At 35.5% G+C, this 20,206-nt stretch overlaps 2 protein-coding genes across 2 annotated transcripts in view; one reads left to right on the top strand and one right to left on the bottom strand.

The window, feature by feature from the left end:
- Nucleotides 1-20,206, bottom strand: part of LOC127175834 (microfibril-associated glycoprotein 4) — a 44,454-nt gene that overhangs the window by 13,042 nt on the left and 11,206 nt on the right. The gene's annotated exons all lie outside the window — the stretch shown is intronic.
- LOC127175833 (microfibril-associated glycoprotein 4) lies at nt 4,326-7,362 on the top strand. The gene is made up of 5 exons (XM_051127122.1): nt 4,326-4,373; nt 4,457-4,663; nt 5,670-5,766; nt 5,931-6,098; nt 6,788-7,362. The coding sequence occupies exons 1-5, from the start codon at nt 4,356-4,358 to the stop codon at nt 7,042-7,044; spliced, it is 747 nt and encodes a 248-aa protein (XP_050983079.1). The 5' UTR covers nt 4,326-4,355; the 3' UTR covers nt 7,045-7,362.

Genomic DNA, 20,206 nt, shown 5'->3' with positions numbered 1-20,206 from the left:
TTCATTTATGTATTGCTCGAAGGCAACCGCTTGCAATCGCTTTTTTGTTCTTTTTAATATTAAGTAAACAACAAAACACAAGGAAATCACTCACTGCTTTTGTAACTTTAATAAGGATTCATCTTTAATTTATACAGTCAAATATGCAATGTTATTTTACATTTGATTACTTTATTCACTTTCTGTACCTAAAAACTACCTCAAGATACCTACCTAAAAACCTCAAAAGCACTGTTTGTTTTTGTATCTTTGCTCTATTGTATTTATTTATGCTGTTGCTTATAATTCGATTATTTGTTCTTATTTTTGTTGTTTTTATTTGACAGTATAGTTCTTTTTTCCCTAAACATAGCACATATTTTGCATGTACAATGCAGAACACACACAGAAATGAAGAGGTGACACAACCAGAGAACAAATGCAAACACACACACACGTCTGGTTTATTACCCTTGTGGGGACTTTCAATAGGTGCAATTGTTTTTATACTGTCCACACTGTATTTTCTATCCCCTTACCGTAACCCTACCCCTTACAGAAAACTTTCTGTATTTTCCTTTTTTTTAAAAAAAAAAAAAAAAAAACCTCATACTGTATGATTTATAAGCTTGTTTCCCCATGAGGACCTCAATTTAGATCCCCATGGTGACACGAGTCCCCATGAGTCTGTGTGAATTCAGGTTTAGGTCCCCACCAGGATATAAAAACCAAGACCACACATGCACACACACACACACACACAGCACACATGTTCAGGTATGTGGCATAATTGCAAAAAATGCTAAAGATTGACACTGTTAAGTATTAACTGTTAAGAGTAACTGTTCATTGTTAATAATTGTTAATAATGATTTTGTAATGTATAAACTTAAATTTAAATGAAAAACTCTAACTGAAAAACTCACTGTTTGCAAATGTGGGAACGGCAAATGATCTTCTGCAGCCATCTAGTGGCTGTAGTTGAAATTTCATACTATTTCAATTTCATAAGTGTTTTTCTATGGCATCAGTCTTCCACTAAACCATGGCACATTGTTCATGTCATCTTTGTGAATGAAATTAAAATATGTAGATCTTTAAAGTGAATTTTAAATAAATTGTTGCTATTTTATATATGTGCAAGATATGAATGATATTACATATTGAGAAAAGAAAAAAAATGCATACATTCCTGTGAGTTATAATCTGTTTGGTTTGCAGAAATAATGTTGCACTTGTATTCAGTCTCTCTCTCTCTCTCTCTCTCTCTCTCTCTCTCTCTCTCTCTCCGCAGGTTTTACTATCCTTGTGGGGACATTTGGTTCCCACAATGTAGCAAGAACAAGTACACACACACACACACACACATCGTATTAAAATAAGAGTGGGAAATGCTATGGACATGTTATCATGTTTATTATTGACTTTTAAGTCCAGTCCTTATTTCCCATAAAGTAATAAAAGATTGAACTTTTTATCCAAAGAGATGGAACTCTGCATTTCTCAATGGGACACGGAAACACGGGTAGGAACTACTACTACTACTACTACAAAAAAAAAAAAATAAAAAAAACATACAATGGCAAACTATGTGTCAGCATACTGTATGGCATGTGATTTCTCAGATGTCATACATTAAATTGGGAGCACTGTTTTTTTTTTTTTTTTTTTATAACAAATGAGCGGTTTTATTAATCAAGGACACATTAAATTGGTGAAAAATGACAACAAAGACATTTATAATGTTGAAAAAAAAAATTCAATACAAAATACAAGTTTTACTTGTATATCTTAGATTGTGGCAGTTGTGTAAAACAAGAGCCAGCAAGCAGGATGATTTTTAATTTCTCTTTTTCATTTAGAAAAAAAAATCCGTAGAGTGAGTCTCTTAAAGTGGAGTATTTTGGGAAGTGAAGGAAGAAGTGTGGTTAAGTGTGCTGTTCTGGGTGTGTGCTAACGATGTGTGTGTGTGTTTGTTCACTACTCACTGCTGTGTGTGTGCACTTTGGTTAAATGCAGAGCACAAATTCAGAGTGTGGGAAACCATATTTAGTCCACCATACTTTTCCTTTCCTTTTTTGACCAGACGTGCCACTTCCCGGAGACACGTTCAGCACAGGATTTCTAAATTGCCTAAAATAACCAGGTGTTGGTTGTTTGTGCTGTGCTGATCGATCGCTGTACGACATCAAAGTACCGCAAGAGCTAGAGAGCAGAGCAGATGCAGAAGACCAGGTCTTAAAATTTGGAAAATAAAACCCCAGATGAACAACAGCACAATGACATGTTGCACTGAGTCATTATTTAACAAAAGTAAAAGCCAAAATGGAAAAGCCTTGTGTGACAAAATTAGGACACCCTTACTGTTAACATAGGGATTAAGAGGCACTGCTAATCAAATGCCTTTGATTAACTGATCATCAGCAAGATTGAGCACCTCCATAAAAGCAGAAGTTTTGGCAGTTTGCTGCTCTGAAGCCTTCAGGTGTGTATTAACAAATGTCAAGAAGAAAAGACATTAGAAATTATGTTGGAGGAGCAAATGTTGCTGCCATCCAAACAATTTGAAGTCCATCATTCAACAGTGAGGAAGTTTATACACAAGTAGAAGACATTCAAACAGACACCAATCGTCCCAGGAATGGAAGTCCCAGCAAATTCACCACAAGAACAGACCGTGTGATGCTTGGAGAAATGGCAGACAACCCAAGAGCTACATCTCAGACTCTAGATGCTTCAGTTAACATGTTAAGTGATAAGGTTCATGACACAGTACAATTAGAAAAATATGGGATGTGGTATATTTGGAAAGCTTGCCAGAAGAAAGCCTCTATCTGTCTTAAAAAAAACAAAAAAAAACATGGTAGCATAGTGTAGGTTTGCAAATTTGCATCTAAACAAGCCATAAGACTCCTGTAATAATGTCCTTTGAACAGACAAGACCAAAATGGAGATGTTTGGCCACAATGCACAGCGCCACATTTGGTGAAAACCTAAAGAGCATATCAGCACAGACACCTCATACCAAAAGTCACACATGCTGGTGGAGGGCTGATGATTTTAGGCTTGTTTTGTAGCCACAGGACCTGGACACCTCACAGTCATTGAGTCGACCGTGAACTCCTCTGTATAACAAAGTGTTCTAGAGTCAACGGTGAGGACATCAGAATGAAGTTGGGCCAAAATTGAGTCATGCAACAGAACAATGATCCCAAGTACACCAGCAGATTTACAACAGAGCGGCTGAAAAGAATCAAGGGGTTTCAACAGTCCAGTCAAAGTCCAGACCTCATCCTGACTGAAATTCTGTGATGAGAGTGGTGCATGAACAAATGCCCACAAACCTAAATAAACGTAAAGAAGAGTGAGCCAAAATTCCTCCAGAATGATGTGAGTTACTGATAAAGTCATACAAAAAATGAATACTTCAAGTTATTGCTGCTAAAAGTGGACCTACAGGTAACTGAATCATGTGTCCTAACTTTGTCACACATGGATTTTCCATTGTGGCTTAATTTTTGTTCATTAAACAATAACACGTTGTTATATGTCATGATGATGTTGTTCATCAGAGGTTTTATTTTCCAAATTTTAATACCTGCTAAGGACAATATCATTTTTATGTCCTGGTACAGAAAACCTTGAAATTCAATAGGGTGTTCTAACTTTTTCACACGACTGTGTGTATATATATGTCAGGGGTGGCAAACTCCGGACCTGGAGAGCCGCAGTCCTACAGAGTTCAGCTCCAACCCTAATAAAAACTCATCTGCCTGTAGCTTCCTAGTAACCCTTCAGACCTTGATTAGCCTGTTCAGATATGTTTGATTAGGGTTAAAGCAAAACTCTGCAGGACTGTGGCTCTCCAAAATGTCATCAGGACCTGGTTGTACCAAACACCCTAAGCTAAGAAAGATTGTCACTGAGGGTTTTCTTAACTGTTTTTCTTAAAGTGTCTGTTGCAATCGGTTGCAGATGATCACTTTGTCAACACCTTCAGATGAAGAAAATTTCTCCTTTAATTCCTATGAAGATGATAAAACAGGTTGCTCAAAAAAAAAAAAAAAAAAAAAAAAAAAAGAACGAAAACTTGTCCTTTTATGGCATCAAACCTGTGACTGCCTATAAAGTCTTTTGTAAATGTCAGATGAAGAGGAGGATCTTGATGATCAGAAAGATATTTAAAGACGCATCCGTCACCTAAACATTCACAAGATTCTCAGCACATATGGTGAGTTTGATTCTGGTCATTTTGAAAATGGTGTTTCTTTCTTCAAAAAATGACAGAATGCATGTTCATTGTTTAATAAAGTGATTGTCTTTGTCTGGACAGTATTTCAGGTGCACCTGATTCTCTGAGCTGGACGTCTGAAGCGATGATCACAAACATGATTGTGAGTTTGTGTATGTGAGAATGTGAGTGTGATTTTGTCAGACGTCAAACATCAGGTTCAGATCTTGAGTTTTTGTGTCTCAGGTGCTGCTGTGTTTGTCTGCGCTGTTTCCCATCTTGATGGGCACCAATGAGGTCAAATCGGATTGTTTTCTTGCCAAAGACTGCTCAGACATTTATTCGAGTGGGAAAAATGCCAGCGGCGTGTACACCATCACCTCAATGGATGGACTGTTGCAGGTCTACTGCGAGATAGTCTCCGGTGGACTAAATGACAGAGGACACTGGATGGTACACATTTCAGTTTGAATTTTATCAGCAGATGCACCTCAGAGTGATTCCCATGTAGCTAACAACTTTAGGTTATTCAGACATTGTGAGAACATTGTTTTGAAATGTTTCTAAAATGTTGAATTAGATTAGAACGTTATTTAAAGGTTACAAAATGTTTTTGTTTTTTTTTTTTTTAGAACCAGTTTTAAGTTACATATTCAGATTATTTTTTCAAGTAAGTAAAGTAACGCAATGTGTTTTAATTTACAAGAAAATGACAAAATTAAATAAAATTAACACAAAATTAATGTAAAACATTATTTCCATAAAAGTAACAGTTACTTTTTTAGGGAATAACGTAAAATTGTAATGCATTACCTTTAAAAGTTAACTTTCCCCAACATTCAGACAATTTTATTTTTACCCAAAATACATTATTTGAACATTTACTATTAATATTCTAAGAACGATTCCAAATGTTGCAAAAAATGTTTCTTTGCAATGTTTTTCTAACTTTGCCACCCAAAAAAAACATTATTTGAACATCTTTTTTTTTTTTTTTTTAAATTTTAAGGACGTTAAAATATCCGTTTTTCTTGTTGTGATTTTAACGTTATTTAACGGTTACATAAAAGTTTCTTACAACATTGATCAAGTACAAATTACATCATAAGGATGTTCAAGAAGAAGGTTTTCTCTCAATATTATTAAAACTTACCTTTTAAAAAAACCTTAAAAATTGTGAAGAACATTCCCTGTTTGCTGAGGTAATACCATTTGCATTATTTTGTAGATACATATACGGTACTGTTACAAAATATTATACAAACTGTCACTCAGTGCTTTTATTTGTGCTTTACTCTTATATGAGTATGAAATATTTCTTTTTGCAGCTTGTGAAATCACACAACAGAATTTACATTTGTTGCTAAAGAAAGCCTGTACACTAAAAATAAAACACTTTTTTTGTTGTTATAAAAAGTAAAATGGATGAATGATGTGAAATGATTTCTGAATGTTTCAGGTGATTCTCAGGCGAATGGACGGCGAGGTGAATTTCTTTAGGCCATGGGAGAGTTATAAGAAGGGTTTTGGAAATAAAGACGGTGAATACTGGCTGGGTGAGTGTTTTTGAGTCATTTTGGGCTAAAAAAAAAAAACAATCAGGCAGATGGAAAACTTAGACATTTAATCTGGACTGCAGTATAAATCCAGAGTTACATAATTTGTATTTGGACATTTGTTCTTTGGTTTACTAAACCAGTTTCCTTTCATGTTTTAACAGGATTAGAGTTTCTTTACCAGCTGACCAGCAAGTATCAGTATAAACTGAGAGTAGATGTGGAGGACTTTGAAGGGAAGAAGGCTTACGCTGTGTACGAGTCTTTCTCTGTGGGCTCTGAGGCTGATGGGTACAAACTGCATGTGAGCGGCTTTCTAAATGGAGGGGCAGGTAAAACAAACTACATTCATTTCATTTTACAATTTACAAATAGGTGATCAAAATAAAATATTTAAACAAACAAAATTATGATAACAACAAGCTTTAAAAGGAAGAAAATATTTCAAACCATAATGTTTAAACTGTTATAAATCCTGAATGCTTTAGAGCACAGACTTAAGTTTGGTTTTTGAAAGAGGACACTTGGCAGATTATTGTTGAGTGGTGCTGAACTACAATTCTTTTTAATCCTATAATATCAAAAACATAAATCTAAATCTAAAGGTTGATATTTTAAAAAATTAACTTTCAGGTAACATTTCTACTTTATGACCTCCATGCAACCTGACATTAAAGTCATGATGCATCATAAACTGAAATTTCTGCATTTTGTATATATTTTAAAATTTTTTAGACACAAATGGTTGTTGCCTTTTGAACTTATCACTGAGATTTTTACCAAGATTTGCATGAATTTACATGTGCATCACTATTGCAAAATAAGGCACCTACTCTGATGACTACACGTCACAAATTCATAAATGACTATGTCATGTCTATAGAAATAATAAATATGCAAGCTAGAGCCTTAGAGCTTTCTATTGATAGAAATAACTAGCAATGTATATATATATATATATATATATATTTAGATGTCCAAATGAAAGAGCCTTTATAATGAGAGTTTCTCATTTCTGCAGGTGATTCTTTGAGTTATCACAATGGAATGAAATTCTCCACCTTTGACAAAGACCAAGATAGTTCAGGAGACAACTGCGCTAAGACATACTATCAAGGAGGGTTTTGGTACAAAAGTTGTTATTACACAAACCCCACTGGTCACTATATATGGCAGAAAAATATTAAAGAAAATCAATTTGGAGCCACCTGGTACCACTGGAAGAACAACTACAATGCTTTGAAGTCTGTCACCATGAAGATCAGACGTGTGTTGTAGAGCAGAGCTTACAAATGCTTCCTTCAGCTTGTGCACACATCCACAACTTTATGTATGCATGTGGATCTTTCTTAAAATATGGTGACAAAGGCATCATTTACTAACTATACATTTTATTCAATTATTGGAAATTGTTTCACTCATACTGTCTTGCACATAAAAAAAAAAAAAATCAAATTTGACAAGTGCCAATAAAGTGTGCTTACATAAAATGGGTTTATGTCTTGAAGCTTTTCTGCATGTTTTTCTGCTGTCTGACAACCATCTGGTCTGTCAGCTCGAACTTCTTCGATTTTGAAGCAATAAAAGCAATATTATCAAAGCAATATGTTTTTGTGTGTTTGTTAATGTTGGCCAACTAAATAGGTATTAAATACTCATGTGGGCTTCATGTATGAATAAGGATTATTTAGTATAGTTTTTTTTTTCTTTCATGTATAAAGCCCCTAAAGATAACAGCTTTTGTCATGTTTTAGGTTTTGTTTTTTGTTTTCATGTCTTTTATTTTGTGGTTGTTTTCTGTTTCCTGGCATGTGTTTCCCTTGCCCCCAGTGTTGCTAGCTTAGCAATTTTGATGCTACAACTTTTTAGTCTATCATAGTAACCTTTACAAAAGCACCTAGCAACAAATGTAACCATTTTTGACTTTTATTTGGCAACTTTAAGCAACTTTTGAAAACTGTAAAACAATAAAAACTGACATTTTTTTATTTTATTTACATTAAAAGAGGAAAACACTGAACCAGCCAAGCAGTCCATCAGTCTAGAGAGAATTAGTTGCAATTGTTCAATAACAACTGTTCATCTATGACACACCTTGTTATTTGATTTTACAGTTGTTGTTATTGTTGTAATTGTCAGTTGGGTGTAGGGTTGTCATGATACCAAATCTAGTAATCTAGTAGTCGGTACTGATACCACTAAAAGTACACAATACTCAATACCAAGCTGATACCTTGGGGAAAAAAAATACAACAATTATACTTAAACATTAACTCCTTTATTTAACATTACCAAAACACAACATTAGTGGCACTTGGCCTTTAAATAATTTGCACGCACACATCTATACTCTGAATGCAAGCATTAAGCCCAAAGTATACTTTTTTTGGTACACATACGCTAGTTTGTGTATGGTCGAACGCTTAGCCTTGCAAAGTATACTGCATTTAATGTTGTGCACGAATGCGGGCAGTCGACACAATGCGCTCTAGAAAGCTTCATCCATGTCCAGTGTCCATGTGCAATCTGTGAAAATCAATACAGAAAATATTTCAGGTAAATGTAAATCGAAAAGAGGAACATTTCATAAGGTTGTAGACTACAGGACCTCTCACTAGGTACATTAAAAATAATAAATAATCTTGTCAATTATTGAAGAAACTTTAGGCTACTTTGATGTCATACATCGATCAATCTGCATGGTGCAAACAGCCAACACCTTGTTATTTAGGCAATTTAGAAATCCTGTGCTGAACGTGTGCCCGAGAAGTGGCACATCTGGTCACCCTAGCCTACAACTAAAACTTACAACAAGAGACAATAGTTCCCCCTCAGTCGTACTGTAACGGTATGAGTGAGACGAGAGGCGAGCGGATCCATTTGCGAGCTTTTATTTAATGGACGAGACAAAAACATGGTCGATCAGGCAGGGTCAAAACAGTAGCAAACAGGTGTGACAAAGGCAAGACGTAGAGAATAATCCAAAAAGCAAGCGATAGTCTAGTAGGCCAGCGGCGAGACAGTCGAGACAAGATGGCCAGGCGGGAAAGCTATACACGGGGAAACACGGGAACTAGGAACAAGGAACTAGGAAAACAATGGTAAACACAACAACAATACTAATCACAATACTCCATGGATTGCAAGGGGAAAGACCGGGGCTTTTATAGCGCCGCTGATTGGTCACAGGTGCTGACCCAGTCAGCGCGCTGAATGACGGGGAATGTAGTCCGGGGTGTGGTGCAACAGTCTGAGTGAAGTGACAGGGTGAGAGCGACATCTGGTGGTGAGCGGACCGCATGTCAACAACCAGATTCGTGACACGTACACTACGACGTTACGTCAATACTGACGTATTTGGGGTCTCACTTGGGAGCCCAATCACCTCTGAGCTTAAGAAAACAGGCCAATGAACATTGGCGAGTGGAATTTGCATGCCAAGCCATTCCCCCATACACACAGGTATATAAGATGGCGGCGTGCATCCACTTATTCAGGTTTATGCTGAGGAGCCTAGACGCAACCCAGCATTCAGCGCAGTTCAGGATTGTGGCAGGAGGACGTAACGTCTCCGTTCCCTCCTTTAGGGAACGAGGGTTACAGATGTAACCTAGACGTTCCCCCTCAGTCGTACACTACGACGTTACGTCAATACTGACGTATTCGGGGACCCCAAATACGTCAGTATTGACGTAACGTCTCCGTTCCCTCATTCAGGGAAAGAGGGTTACAGATGTGACCTAGACGCTATGTTGCCATCACCCTGTGTTTATGCCCATTTCGAAGTATCGCATCAGAAACGAGTGATGGAAAGACCAAAATTTGGGAAAAAACCCTTAAAGGAGAAGTCCACTTCTAAAACAAAGATTCACATAAAATGTACTCACCCCCTTGTCATCCAAGATGTTCATGTCTTTCTTTCTTCAGTCGTAAAGAAATTATGTTTTTTGAGGAAAACATTTCAGGATTTTTCTCCATACAATGGACTGATATGGTGCCCCAAGTCTGAACTTCCAAAATACATTTTAAATGCGGCTTCAAACGATCACAAATGCAGTTGTAAATGAGTCCAGCCAAGTAAGAAGGGTCTTATCTAGCGAAACGATCGGTTATTTTCATTTTTTTTAAAAATACAATTTAAATACTTTTTAATCTCAAATGCTCATCTTGTCATGCTCTCGTTGAACTCTGTGTATTCTGGTTCAAGACAGTTAGGGTATGTCGAAAAACTCCAATTGTATTTTCTCCCTCAACTTCAAAAATTATTTCAAAATCATCCCACATTACTGCAAAAGTTCCGACCCAGTCTTTGCAAAGTGAACATGCAAAGAAGATCAAACACCCTTAACAAAAAAGGTAAAACATCGATATAGGAAGATTTTGAGTTTTTCGACATACCCTAACTGTCATGAACCGGAACAAAAACAGTCCAGCCAGAGACGAGACACAATGAGCATTTGACATTAAAAAGTATATAAATTGTATTATTTTTATGAAAATAACGTTACGCTAGATAAGACCCTTCTTCCTCGGCTGGGATCGTTTACAACCGCATTTGTGATCGTTTGAAGCTGCATTTAAACTGCATTTCGGAAGTTCAAAATCGGGGCACCATATCAGTCCATTATATGGAGAAAAAATGCTGGAATGTTTTTCTCTGAAAACAATGCTATCTGGTGGTTAGTAAAAAAAATAAAGCAGCCGAATGCCTGTGAAAGAAGCTCCACTGGACAAAGCATCTGCCACACATTACATAGATTGATTCATGTTGCGTGCACAAATAAAAGCCAGTGTGCGTTTGTTGAATTTCTGTCTCTGATAAATTAACCCATTAAACTGTGGCATTTAATGCCAGTACGAATATAACGTATATGAATTGTCGTTAGAGGTGCAGTCATTTGTGTAGAGCAGTGAGGATTGAACACATCCCTGGAGGGCGTCAGTGCTTATTGTACAGAAAATCATCATACCCCTTTGAAATAGTTTCTTTATTTGTCATACAGCCTGAAATCAAACCCCATTTCAAATACCTTTTCCAGATTTATTTACAGTTTTATTTACAATATCAAACTAATGAAAAAAAAAAAAGTTAAGCAAATTAATACAAACAAACAAACAAACAAACAAACTAGATGAACTGGGTTGGAAAAGTCATCAGTCCCTTGGATATATCTATAGTAGTTTTGCACACCTTGATTGGGGAATATTTGCACATTCATCCTTGCAGAATTGCTCAAGTTCAGACAGTTCTGTGGTGAGCGGCAATGGACTGCTCTCTTCAAATCCATCCACAGATCCATTGCCCTCTTAAATTAAAAATATGTTTAAATCTGGTTCATGACTTTTCTGCATACTCTGTCTTGTCTCTGTTTTTTTGAATCAATAAAAGTTTATGCAAAGCAATATGCTGTTTTTGTGTGTTTTAGAAGTATTAAGTGATTACACAGGCAATGCACACGTCATATATGATTTTAAATAATTTATTCATATATTATTTGAAATAATTTCTTTAGGGTTTCTGCAGCTTTTGTGAAAGACTTTTGTTAGACCTTATTAAAACTAGTAAATTTACATTTCGTCATTTAGCAGTTGCTTTTATCAAAAGCGACTTATAAAAGAGGACATTAGAAGCAACCAAAATCAACAAAAGAGCAATGATATGCAAGTACTATGACAAGTTTCAGGTAGCCTAACGCAGTACACATAGCACATGCTTTTTGTTAATTGTATAATAAATAAAAAGAAAACAAATAAACAGAATAAAAAAAAATAGAGAAGCTATTTTTTTTATATATAAAGAAAACAAGCAGTTAGTAAATGAACAGAGTGCTAGAGTATTAGGCAGTAGGTATCAAAATTGCCAGAGTTTTGAGAATGCAGCGGACATGAGGGACTATAATGTGATAAGAGCTCACACAAGTACTGAGGTGCTAAACCATTCAGGGTCAGTATTGGGGAAAGTTACTTTTAAAAGTAATGCATTGCATTACTCCCTGAAAAAGTAACTAATTACGTTAGTTACTTTTATGGAAAGTAATGCGTTGGGCTACTTTTGTGTTACTTTTTAAATCTGGGCAGGGCTTGCTTCTTTGTTTTTAATATAAAACAATTCTAATGTAAAAGCCCTTTTACACCAAATGTGAAATGAATTCACCTCAGGCTGAAAGAAAAGTACATTTATGCAAGTGATCACTCTTCAGATATATATATATATAATATAAAAAGAGAAGCACAAAAGTATTTTTTGCTGATTAGTATGGTTGAATTGCATCATCGAAGGTCAGCAGCAAAGACACTGTTTTTTTTGTGAGTGAGATGAATTAATGCATATTCACATTTAGTCTAGAATACAGTAACATCATGTTTAATGCCAATTTCCTGACAGGAGACTTGTCAATCAATAAATGGGGAAAAAAAAGTAACTGTCGTTACTTATTTGAGAAAGTAACTCAGATAATTTTTCTTAGAAATTCAAAAGTAATGCATTACTTTACTAGTTACCTGAAAAAAGTATATTATTACATAACTTACGTTACTTGTAATGCATTACCCCCAACACTGTTCAGGGCTTTATAAGTAGCAAGATTTTAAAATCTATAAAATGTTTAATATGGAGCCAGTGCAGTGTTGACAGAACCGGGCTAATATGATCATACTTTCTGGTTCTAGTAAGAACTCTAGCTGCTGTATTTTGGAGCAGCTGGAGTTTATTTATTAAGCAAGCAGAACAACCACCCATTAAAGCATTACAATAATCTAATCATGAAGTCATGAACACATAAACTAACATTTCAGCATTTGACATTGAGAGAATAGGTTGTATTATCGATATATTTTTGAGATGGAATAATGCAGTTTTGCTAATGCTATAAATGTGGCTTTCAAACAAATGATTGAATAATAGCACACCTAGGTTCCTAACTGACGACGAAGAATTGACAGAGTAGCCATCAAGTATTAGACAGTGTTTTAGGTTATTACATGCAGAGGTTTTAGGTCCGATAATTAGCACCTCTGTTTTTTTTTTTTTTTTTTTTTTTCAGAATTTAGCAGTAAGAAATTACTCGTCATCCAGTTTTTTTTTTATATCAAATACATATTTAGTTTTTCAAATTGGTATGTTTCGCTGAGCCGCAAGAAATGTAGAGCTGAGTATCATCAGGGTAACGGTGAAAGCTTACATCATGTTTTCTGATGATATCTCCTAAGGGTACAACCCAGTCTCATGGCAATTCGTGATATTGTCACGAAAATGTAATCTATTGGCTCCTGTTCACGGACACGAATTTCCCCTTATCTTGCGTGATCCCTATTAAAATACATTAGATTGAAAATCTGTAAACACGAATAAATAGATTAAAAATTTGTGACTGTGTCACAAACTACTTCTCATGTTACAAAAACAGCATTCTTCCATCTTAGAAACATTGGCAAGCTGCGAAACATGTGACCTGTTTCTGATGCAGAAAAGCTAGTTCATGCATTCATGACCTCTAGACTGGACTATTGTAATGCACTACTAGGTGGTTGTCCTGCATCTTCAATAAACAAGCTACAGATAGTCCAAAATGCAGCTGCTAGAGTCCTTACCAGGTCAAGAAAATATGATCATATTACCCCAATTTTAAAGTCTCTGCACTGGCTACCTATTAGGTTCCGCATCAGCTATAAAATAGCACTTCTTACCTATAAGGCCCTTAACGGTTTAGCTCCTGCGTACCTAACTAGTCTTCTACCACGCTGCAATCCATCAGGCTCCCTAAGGTCACAAAACTCTGGACTGTTGGTAGTTCCTAGGATAGCAAAGTCCACTAAAGGAGGTAGAGCTTTTTCACATTTGGCTCCCAAACTCTGGAACAGCCTTCCTGATAACGTTCGGGGTTCAGACACACTCTCTCTGTTTACATCTAGATTAAAGACACATCTTTTTAGCCAAGCATTCAAATAATGCATCTCATAAACTTTTCCTGCAGTTATATCTGATCAAATGTTCATTATTAATCTTTTAGCTCTGGTTTAACAAATCTTCCTTTTCTTAGTTTGAACAGCAGCTACGCTAATTATGTTCCTATTTGTTCTCTGTTTTTGCAATGGGATTGACATCCCGTGGTAACTAGGAATTCACAAGCTCCAGTGTGGATCCAGAACACTTAAGAAGAGATGATGCCAACCCCACAGAAGGACTTCAGATGATGCCAACCCTGAAAACATACAGCACTACCGAATTCTGCTACTAATTTATAGTGTTTTTTGTCTGTTTGATTACGTCATTAATTGATCTTTACCACACATCTCTTCCATATGTACATCAAGCTACTACTACATATATTGTAAAAATGCCAATTTGGTGTAAAGCTGCTTTGCAACGACATGTATCTTGAAAAGCGCTATACAAATAAATTTGAATTGAATTGAATTGAATTGAATTGAATTGAATTGAACTGAATTACCGTGAGACTGGGTTGAAGGGTAACATGTAAAGCATAAAAAGTAATGGCCCTAGTATCACACAAATTTGTGTACAGTTTATGGAGCTAATCACAAAATTTTAGGGGGGCTGAGCTGTCAGTTTAGGGGGGCTATAGCCCCTCTAAAAATGGCCTCGCGACACCCATGATACACTGTCAGCTCAATATCTTCTAACAGTCTTCTAAACTTTGCAAGTATATGTCAACTTATTCTGCTAACCCTGAACCTAACCTAACAGTCTGCTCTAAGAGTTAGTAGACATGTAGTTGCAAAGTCTAAAGTCTAAAAATAAGTAAGTTATAAAAACATTCCTAAATGTTCTCCCAACATTCAAAACATGCAGTTTTAAGCATTTTGCTTGGTAATGTGAACATTATGGGAATGTTACTTTTGAATGTTCTCTGAACATTCTGAAACGAGTAGTAACATTTGATGTGAACAAATTGTTTTGTTCCACGATTGATTGTATTGCTAAATAATGTTTCTGTGCTAACGTTTTTAAACATTATAAAAGAGAACTTTGATCAAACATTCTATTAATGTTGCTGGAAGAACATTTGTTCATTCTTAATGAACCTTGCCAGAATGTTTTGAGAACATTCCCTGTTAGCTGAGTAAGCAGTAAACTGTATTCTTAAACACCAGAACAAGTGTTTTCAAATGTTTAGGTGAACTTTGAGAATATATTAGGTAAAAGTGTTTTTATAATAGTGCATTTACTTTAATCTGTTTTTTCTAATCTCATCATTAAATTATGTAAATTGCTGTATCTCTGCTGTTTACATGGTAATTATTAAAGTTTTCTAAAGTTGCCAGTGATTTGAGCACGTGCCAAAAGCGAAATGAACCAACTTCTCCTTCTGTGACAGCTGACCCGTGACTCGCTGAGAAATGATCAAGATAGGCTCACCATCGTTAGATCGCTGGCATGATGAACTTGAAGCACAACAATGACTCCACTTTCCATAACAGATGTTTTGAAATGTTGACATTTTGACCTCATGTCCAAGCAGCACTAGGTGAACTTAAGCAAGTTTTCAGTTCCGAAACTTACAGGATATTGTTTTAGTACGATGACCTCTTATGTATCAAAGGCTCAGGTAAAAGTTGATTTTTCCCAATTCATGAACCCTTCAAGATTTTCTACTCTGATTAAAGAGTTTTTTTTTTTTTTTAAGGACTTACATTTTGGAAGGTTAAATTAAGACTTTTTAAGACCTGTTTAAGACCAGATTCTAAAAGAACCTATTTTGCCATTATCAGACAGAATCTGACAAGCTGCTTGAGAAAACAACAGGATGTTTGAAGTTTCGTCAGATGTTTTGATCACCAGTGTGGCAATCTAGTACCCAAGATGAAGCCTGCAGCATCATTTACCCAGTTAACAAAAAAAACCTAAAGATATTTTGCTAGTGTTCCATATAAATTATAAAGATGTATCTCAATGTTGTCTCAACATTTTTAAGCGTTTTTCCTTGGTTATGTACACATTCTGGGAGTGTTATGAACATTCTGAAATGAGTAGTAACATTCAAAGAACATTAGATGAATGTTTCGGTAAAATGATTCTGGAGAAAAGCGTGATATATTGCTAATTTTTTTTTTTTTGTATAATAGTGCATTTACTTTTGTCAGTCGTATCTCTGCTGTTTACATGTTAATTATTAAAGTTTTCTAAAGTTGCCAGTAATTTGAGCACGTGCCAAATGAAGCGAAATGGATCAACTTCTCCTTCTGTGACAGCTGACCCATGACTCGCTGAGAAATGATCAAGATAGGCTCACCATCGCTGGCATGATGAACTTAAAGTACTACGATGACTCCACTTCTTCATAACCGATCTTTTGAAATTCTTCCAGTATCTTGAAATGTTGACATTTTTGACTTTATGTTCAAACAGCACTAGGTGAACGTCATTCATCAATTAACTGCATTAGATCTATTTAACAGAAACGCAGCAGACCAGAACAGAGCCCTAAACCTGTGCAGTTACATGTAAGAGTGAAATAATGGACCAATTCAGTCAGTTTAATGGTCTTATGTTTATTTGTCTACATTTACTGGCATCATTTATTACAAAATTTGGCTAAATGTATGTTGATGCTTCTGTTGATGTGTCTGGATGCATTCTAGTCATTTCTATGAGAATAAATCTTACACATGCAATGACATTCTATAAAGAATCAGATGATACACCTGTGAAATCAAATCTCTCAGGTAACAAATTTAGGTAATGAAAACATTGTGTGAACATTGTTTTGAAATTTTGTTTTTACAAACTTTTATACAACTGTTGCGTAATGCTATGAAATTAATGTAGTTTAAAATACATATGCAGTGCTGCTTGAAAGTTTGTGAACCCTTTAGAATTTTCTATATTGCTGCATAAGTATGACCCAAAACATCATCAGATTTTGAGCTGACAAAGAGAATCCAATCAAACAAAGGAGAAAAAAATATACACATTGTCATTTATTTTTTGAGAAAAATAATCTTGTGTTAAATATTTGTGAGTGGCAAAAGTATGTGAATCTTTCCTTTAAGTATCTGGTGTGAACTAATCAAATATTCATCTGACGGTGGTGACGAAAACCTGAACTTGCAGTCATTTTAAAGGAGAACTCCACTTCCAGAACAACAATTTACAAATAATGTACTCACCCCCTTGTCATCCATGTTCATGTCTGTCTTTCTTTCTTCAGCTGTAAAGAAATTGTTTTTTGAGGAAAACATTTTAGCATTTTTCCCCATATAATGGACTGAAATGCGGTTGTAAACAACCCCAGCCGAGGAAAAAGGGTCTTATCTAGCGAAACGATCGGTTATTTACACAAACACTCATCTTGCCTTGCAGTCCTTGAACTCTGTGTACTCTGACTCAAGACAGTTAGGGTATGTCGAAAATCTCAGACTGTATTTTCTCCCTCAACTTCAAAAATCATTTCAAAATCATCCTACATCATTGCAAAAGTTGCAAATGATACAAAAAAGATCAAACACCCTTAACAAAAAAGGTAAAACAGCGATATAGGGCGATTTTGAAGTTGAGGGAAAACATGAGATGGGAGTTTTTCGACATACCCTAACTGTCATGAACCAGAAAAAACTGTCCAAGCAGAGTAAGAGAAGACGAGCGTTTAGCATTAAAAAGTATATAAATTGTTTTATTTTTATTAATAGAACCAATTATTTCGCTAGATAAGACCCTTCTTCCTCAGCTGGGATCATTTACAACCACATTTGGGATCATTTGAAAAACAACCTTGCGTTGCTATGAAATTTTATTAAGTGTTGCTTTTGATAAAACAAGCTCTTTTTCATCATTAAAAAACATTTGTATCCATTTTGCAGCATGTAAACGGTTAAACCCTTCTCTGTGGACACACTGTTGTAGATGTAGTGAGAAGACAATAAGTGTCATAGAATTGATATAATAATGATAAAATTAAATTATAAGGGATAGTTGTGTTAGTTGTGTTAAATACATTCTATTATTAATCCCTCATAACAATTTACAATTAAAACAATTTAAACCTAATAGCAATTGCTGGACATGTTTTGTCCCATGTCCCATGGTTTTCTTCCAATAGATGGCAGCAGTCTTCAGCTAAACCAGTGGTTCTCAACTCCTGTCTTCGGGGCTCACTGCTCTGTACATCTTCCATGAATGAAATAAGACAGGTATATTTTCCTTACAGTGAATTTTACACAAATTGTTGCATTTTAAATCAATAAAAATTAAGGTAAAACATTTAAAAATATCATAGATACCCCCCCCCCAAATTGCATAACTCTACAATAAAAATTAATTAAAAACATTTACATATTATAAAAAACACATTATTATGCATACATTTGTTATAAACTCTTCAGTATGTATTCAGTTCTAGCTTCTTGGTGTCTCTCACTCTTTCTCTCACTCTCACTCTCTCTCTCTCTCTCTCTCTCTCTCTCACTCACTCTCACACACACACACACACACACACACACACTGTACATGTCATTAAAAGACAAGTGGGAAATGTAATAGGCTATACATGTTATCACGGTAATGTTTATTATTGACATTTACGTTCAATCTTTATTTTCTATACAGTAGGCTAAAACATTGTACTTTTATCCAAAGAGATGGAACTATTGTCATTATATTTATCAGTGGGGCACAGAAACACAGGAAGTTCCTATTACTACTACAAGGAAAAAAAAAAAAACAGCATTCTGTATGGCTTAAGTGTCTCTCGACTGTCGTACATTAGAGGCAATGCTTCACAGCAGTACTGCTTATGTGCCCAGCAGAGGTCACGTTAACCGAAAATTCTCCATCATTGACGGAAATTTTTTTAATCAGTGATGAAAAAAATCTGAAGGCCATCCGTAGTTTTTTTCTCATGTGGATTCTCTGTGATTCCAATAAGCCAGTGGTTCTCAAACTGTGGTATGAATACCACTCCCTCTAGTGGTATGTAGAGAAATCACTAAATTAAATATAAATTAATGTTAAAACATAATAAAATGTAATCTTCATTTGAGTCAAGTTTTTATTTTTTATTTTATTATCATTTATTTTTTTACATTTACATGTACAGTACAGTTTTTATTTAACCTGTATGTACAAGACATTTTAATATATTATTTAAGTTTTTTTTTTATTTACCTGTTTGTAAGCACTGGTACTGCTAGACAGTAGGGGTGTGTTTTCAAAAAACATCATTAGCTAACTGTGGTTGTTAGTTGCATTGAACTCTACTGGTAACAGCGACCATAGTTGTTTTGGGAAACGCTCCCCAGGTTAGTGAAACACTAGAGATCTCAGTCCCAAGTCATAGACGTGGCAGGGTGTTACCAGAGACACTGTAAATGTGTATGCATTTTTAAGTATCACCAGAGATGCCCCAGGTTACCTCAAAGCAGGTGCATAGTGGAATTTCTACCACCCAACAAATCAACCTGCCTTTAACAACTTTACCTGAAAATTAGTTACACCTACAGCTCAGTGGTAAACGCCCAAACATGGTATATGGTTTAGCCCAACACAGAAACATATTGATAAAGCACTTCAGTTTGTACACCAACATATTGCTCTGTTCTTTATCAGAACAAGTAATAACGACAAACATTCACTATTCAACGACACATTTTTAGACAATTGCGAGCTAACAGGTATTCCTGTTAGCAGGTTAGCCAGAGAACCACATGTTGCACAGAGAGAACACAACACACACAACTAAATACGTATTTTGCATGCTACACAGTACATGAAAACAATATTAAAAGGATTCCTCCACTTTCAGAATAAAAATTTCCTGATAATTTGCTTACCCCCATGCCCTGCAAGATGTTTATGTCTTTATTTCTTCAGTCGTAAAGAATTTATATTTGACATTTATGAAGTTGTTGCCCTGCATCATATTTGTAAACTTGACAAAAGTCTATAAATGTAGTTCTGCACTAAAATTCAAGATATTGGTGCAAAAAAAGAGGTTTGTGTTATTCTAAACAATATATTACATGTTTTTGCTCAACATATTACCTCTGAAGCCATAGCAGAATTTTTGCACGTTTTAGGGCAACAGAGCAGTGTTTAGTTTCTGATTGAATCCGCGTTTTGAATGAATCGAGTGAACCAATGATTCAAATGTCCAAAGAGAGCCATTGACTTAATTCCTGAACGAATCAGCCATTTTAATGAATGAATGAATAAATGATTCATAAAGACCCGCTGGCAAATTTAGTTTCTTATTTAAAGAATTTTTAACAAAGCTGTTTTGGTTACTTTCACTGTATGTGTGACACTCACAAAATAAGTTTTGTTGCGATTTTTAGTTTTTGTTTTCTTTCCTTCTATTGCTGTCACGATCTCGGTGTGGTCTGCCTAGGTTTTTGTTGTCTTGTGTTTGTTGTCTGGGTGCTTTGTTGTCCTGAGCACGTTCATTTGTTTTGACAGCTCGCCATGTGCTGCGCTGTCATTGTG

This window comes from Labeo rohita, chromosome 14 (assembly GCF_022985175.1).
Source record: "Labeo rohita strain BAU-BD-2019 chromosome 14, IGBB_LRoh.1.0, whole genome shotgun sequence".
Taxonomy (NCBI): Eukaryota; Metazoa; Chordata; class Actinopteri; order Cypriniformes; family Cyprinidae; genus Labeo; species Labeo rohita.
Note: the sequence above shows the minus strand (reverse complement) of the source record. Positions and strands in the feature narration are given on the sequence as shown.

Bases quoted from the DNA above. Each gene is read 5' to 3' on its own strand.
- LOC127175833 (XM_051127122.1), top strand. The intron at 4,664-5,669 runs GTACACATTTCA...TGAATGTTTCAG, and splicing joins ATGACAGAGGACACTGGATG to GTGATTCTCAGGCGAATGGA. The intron at 6,099-6,787 runs GTAAAACAAACT...TCATTTCTGCAG, and splicing joins CTTTCTAAATGGAGGGGCAG to GTGATTCTTTGAGTTATCAC.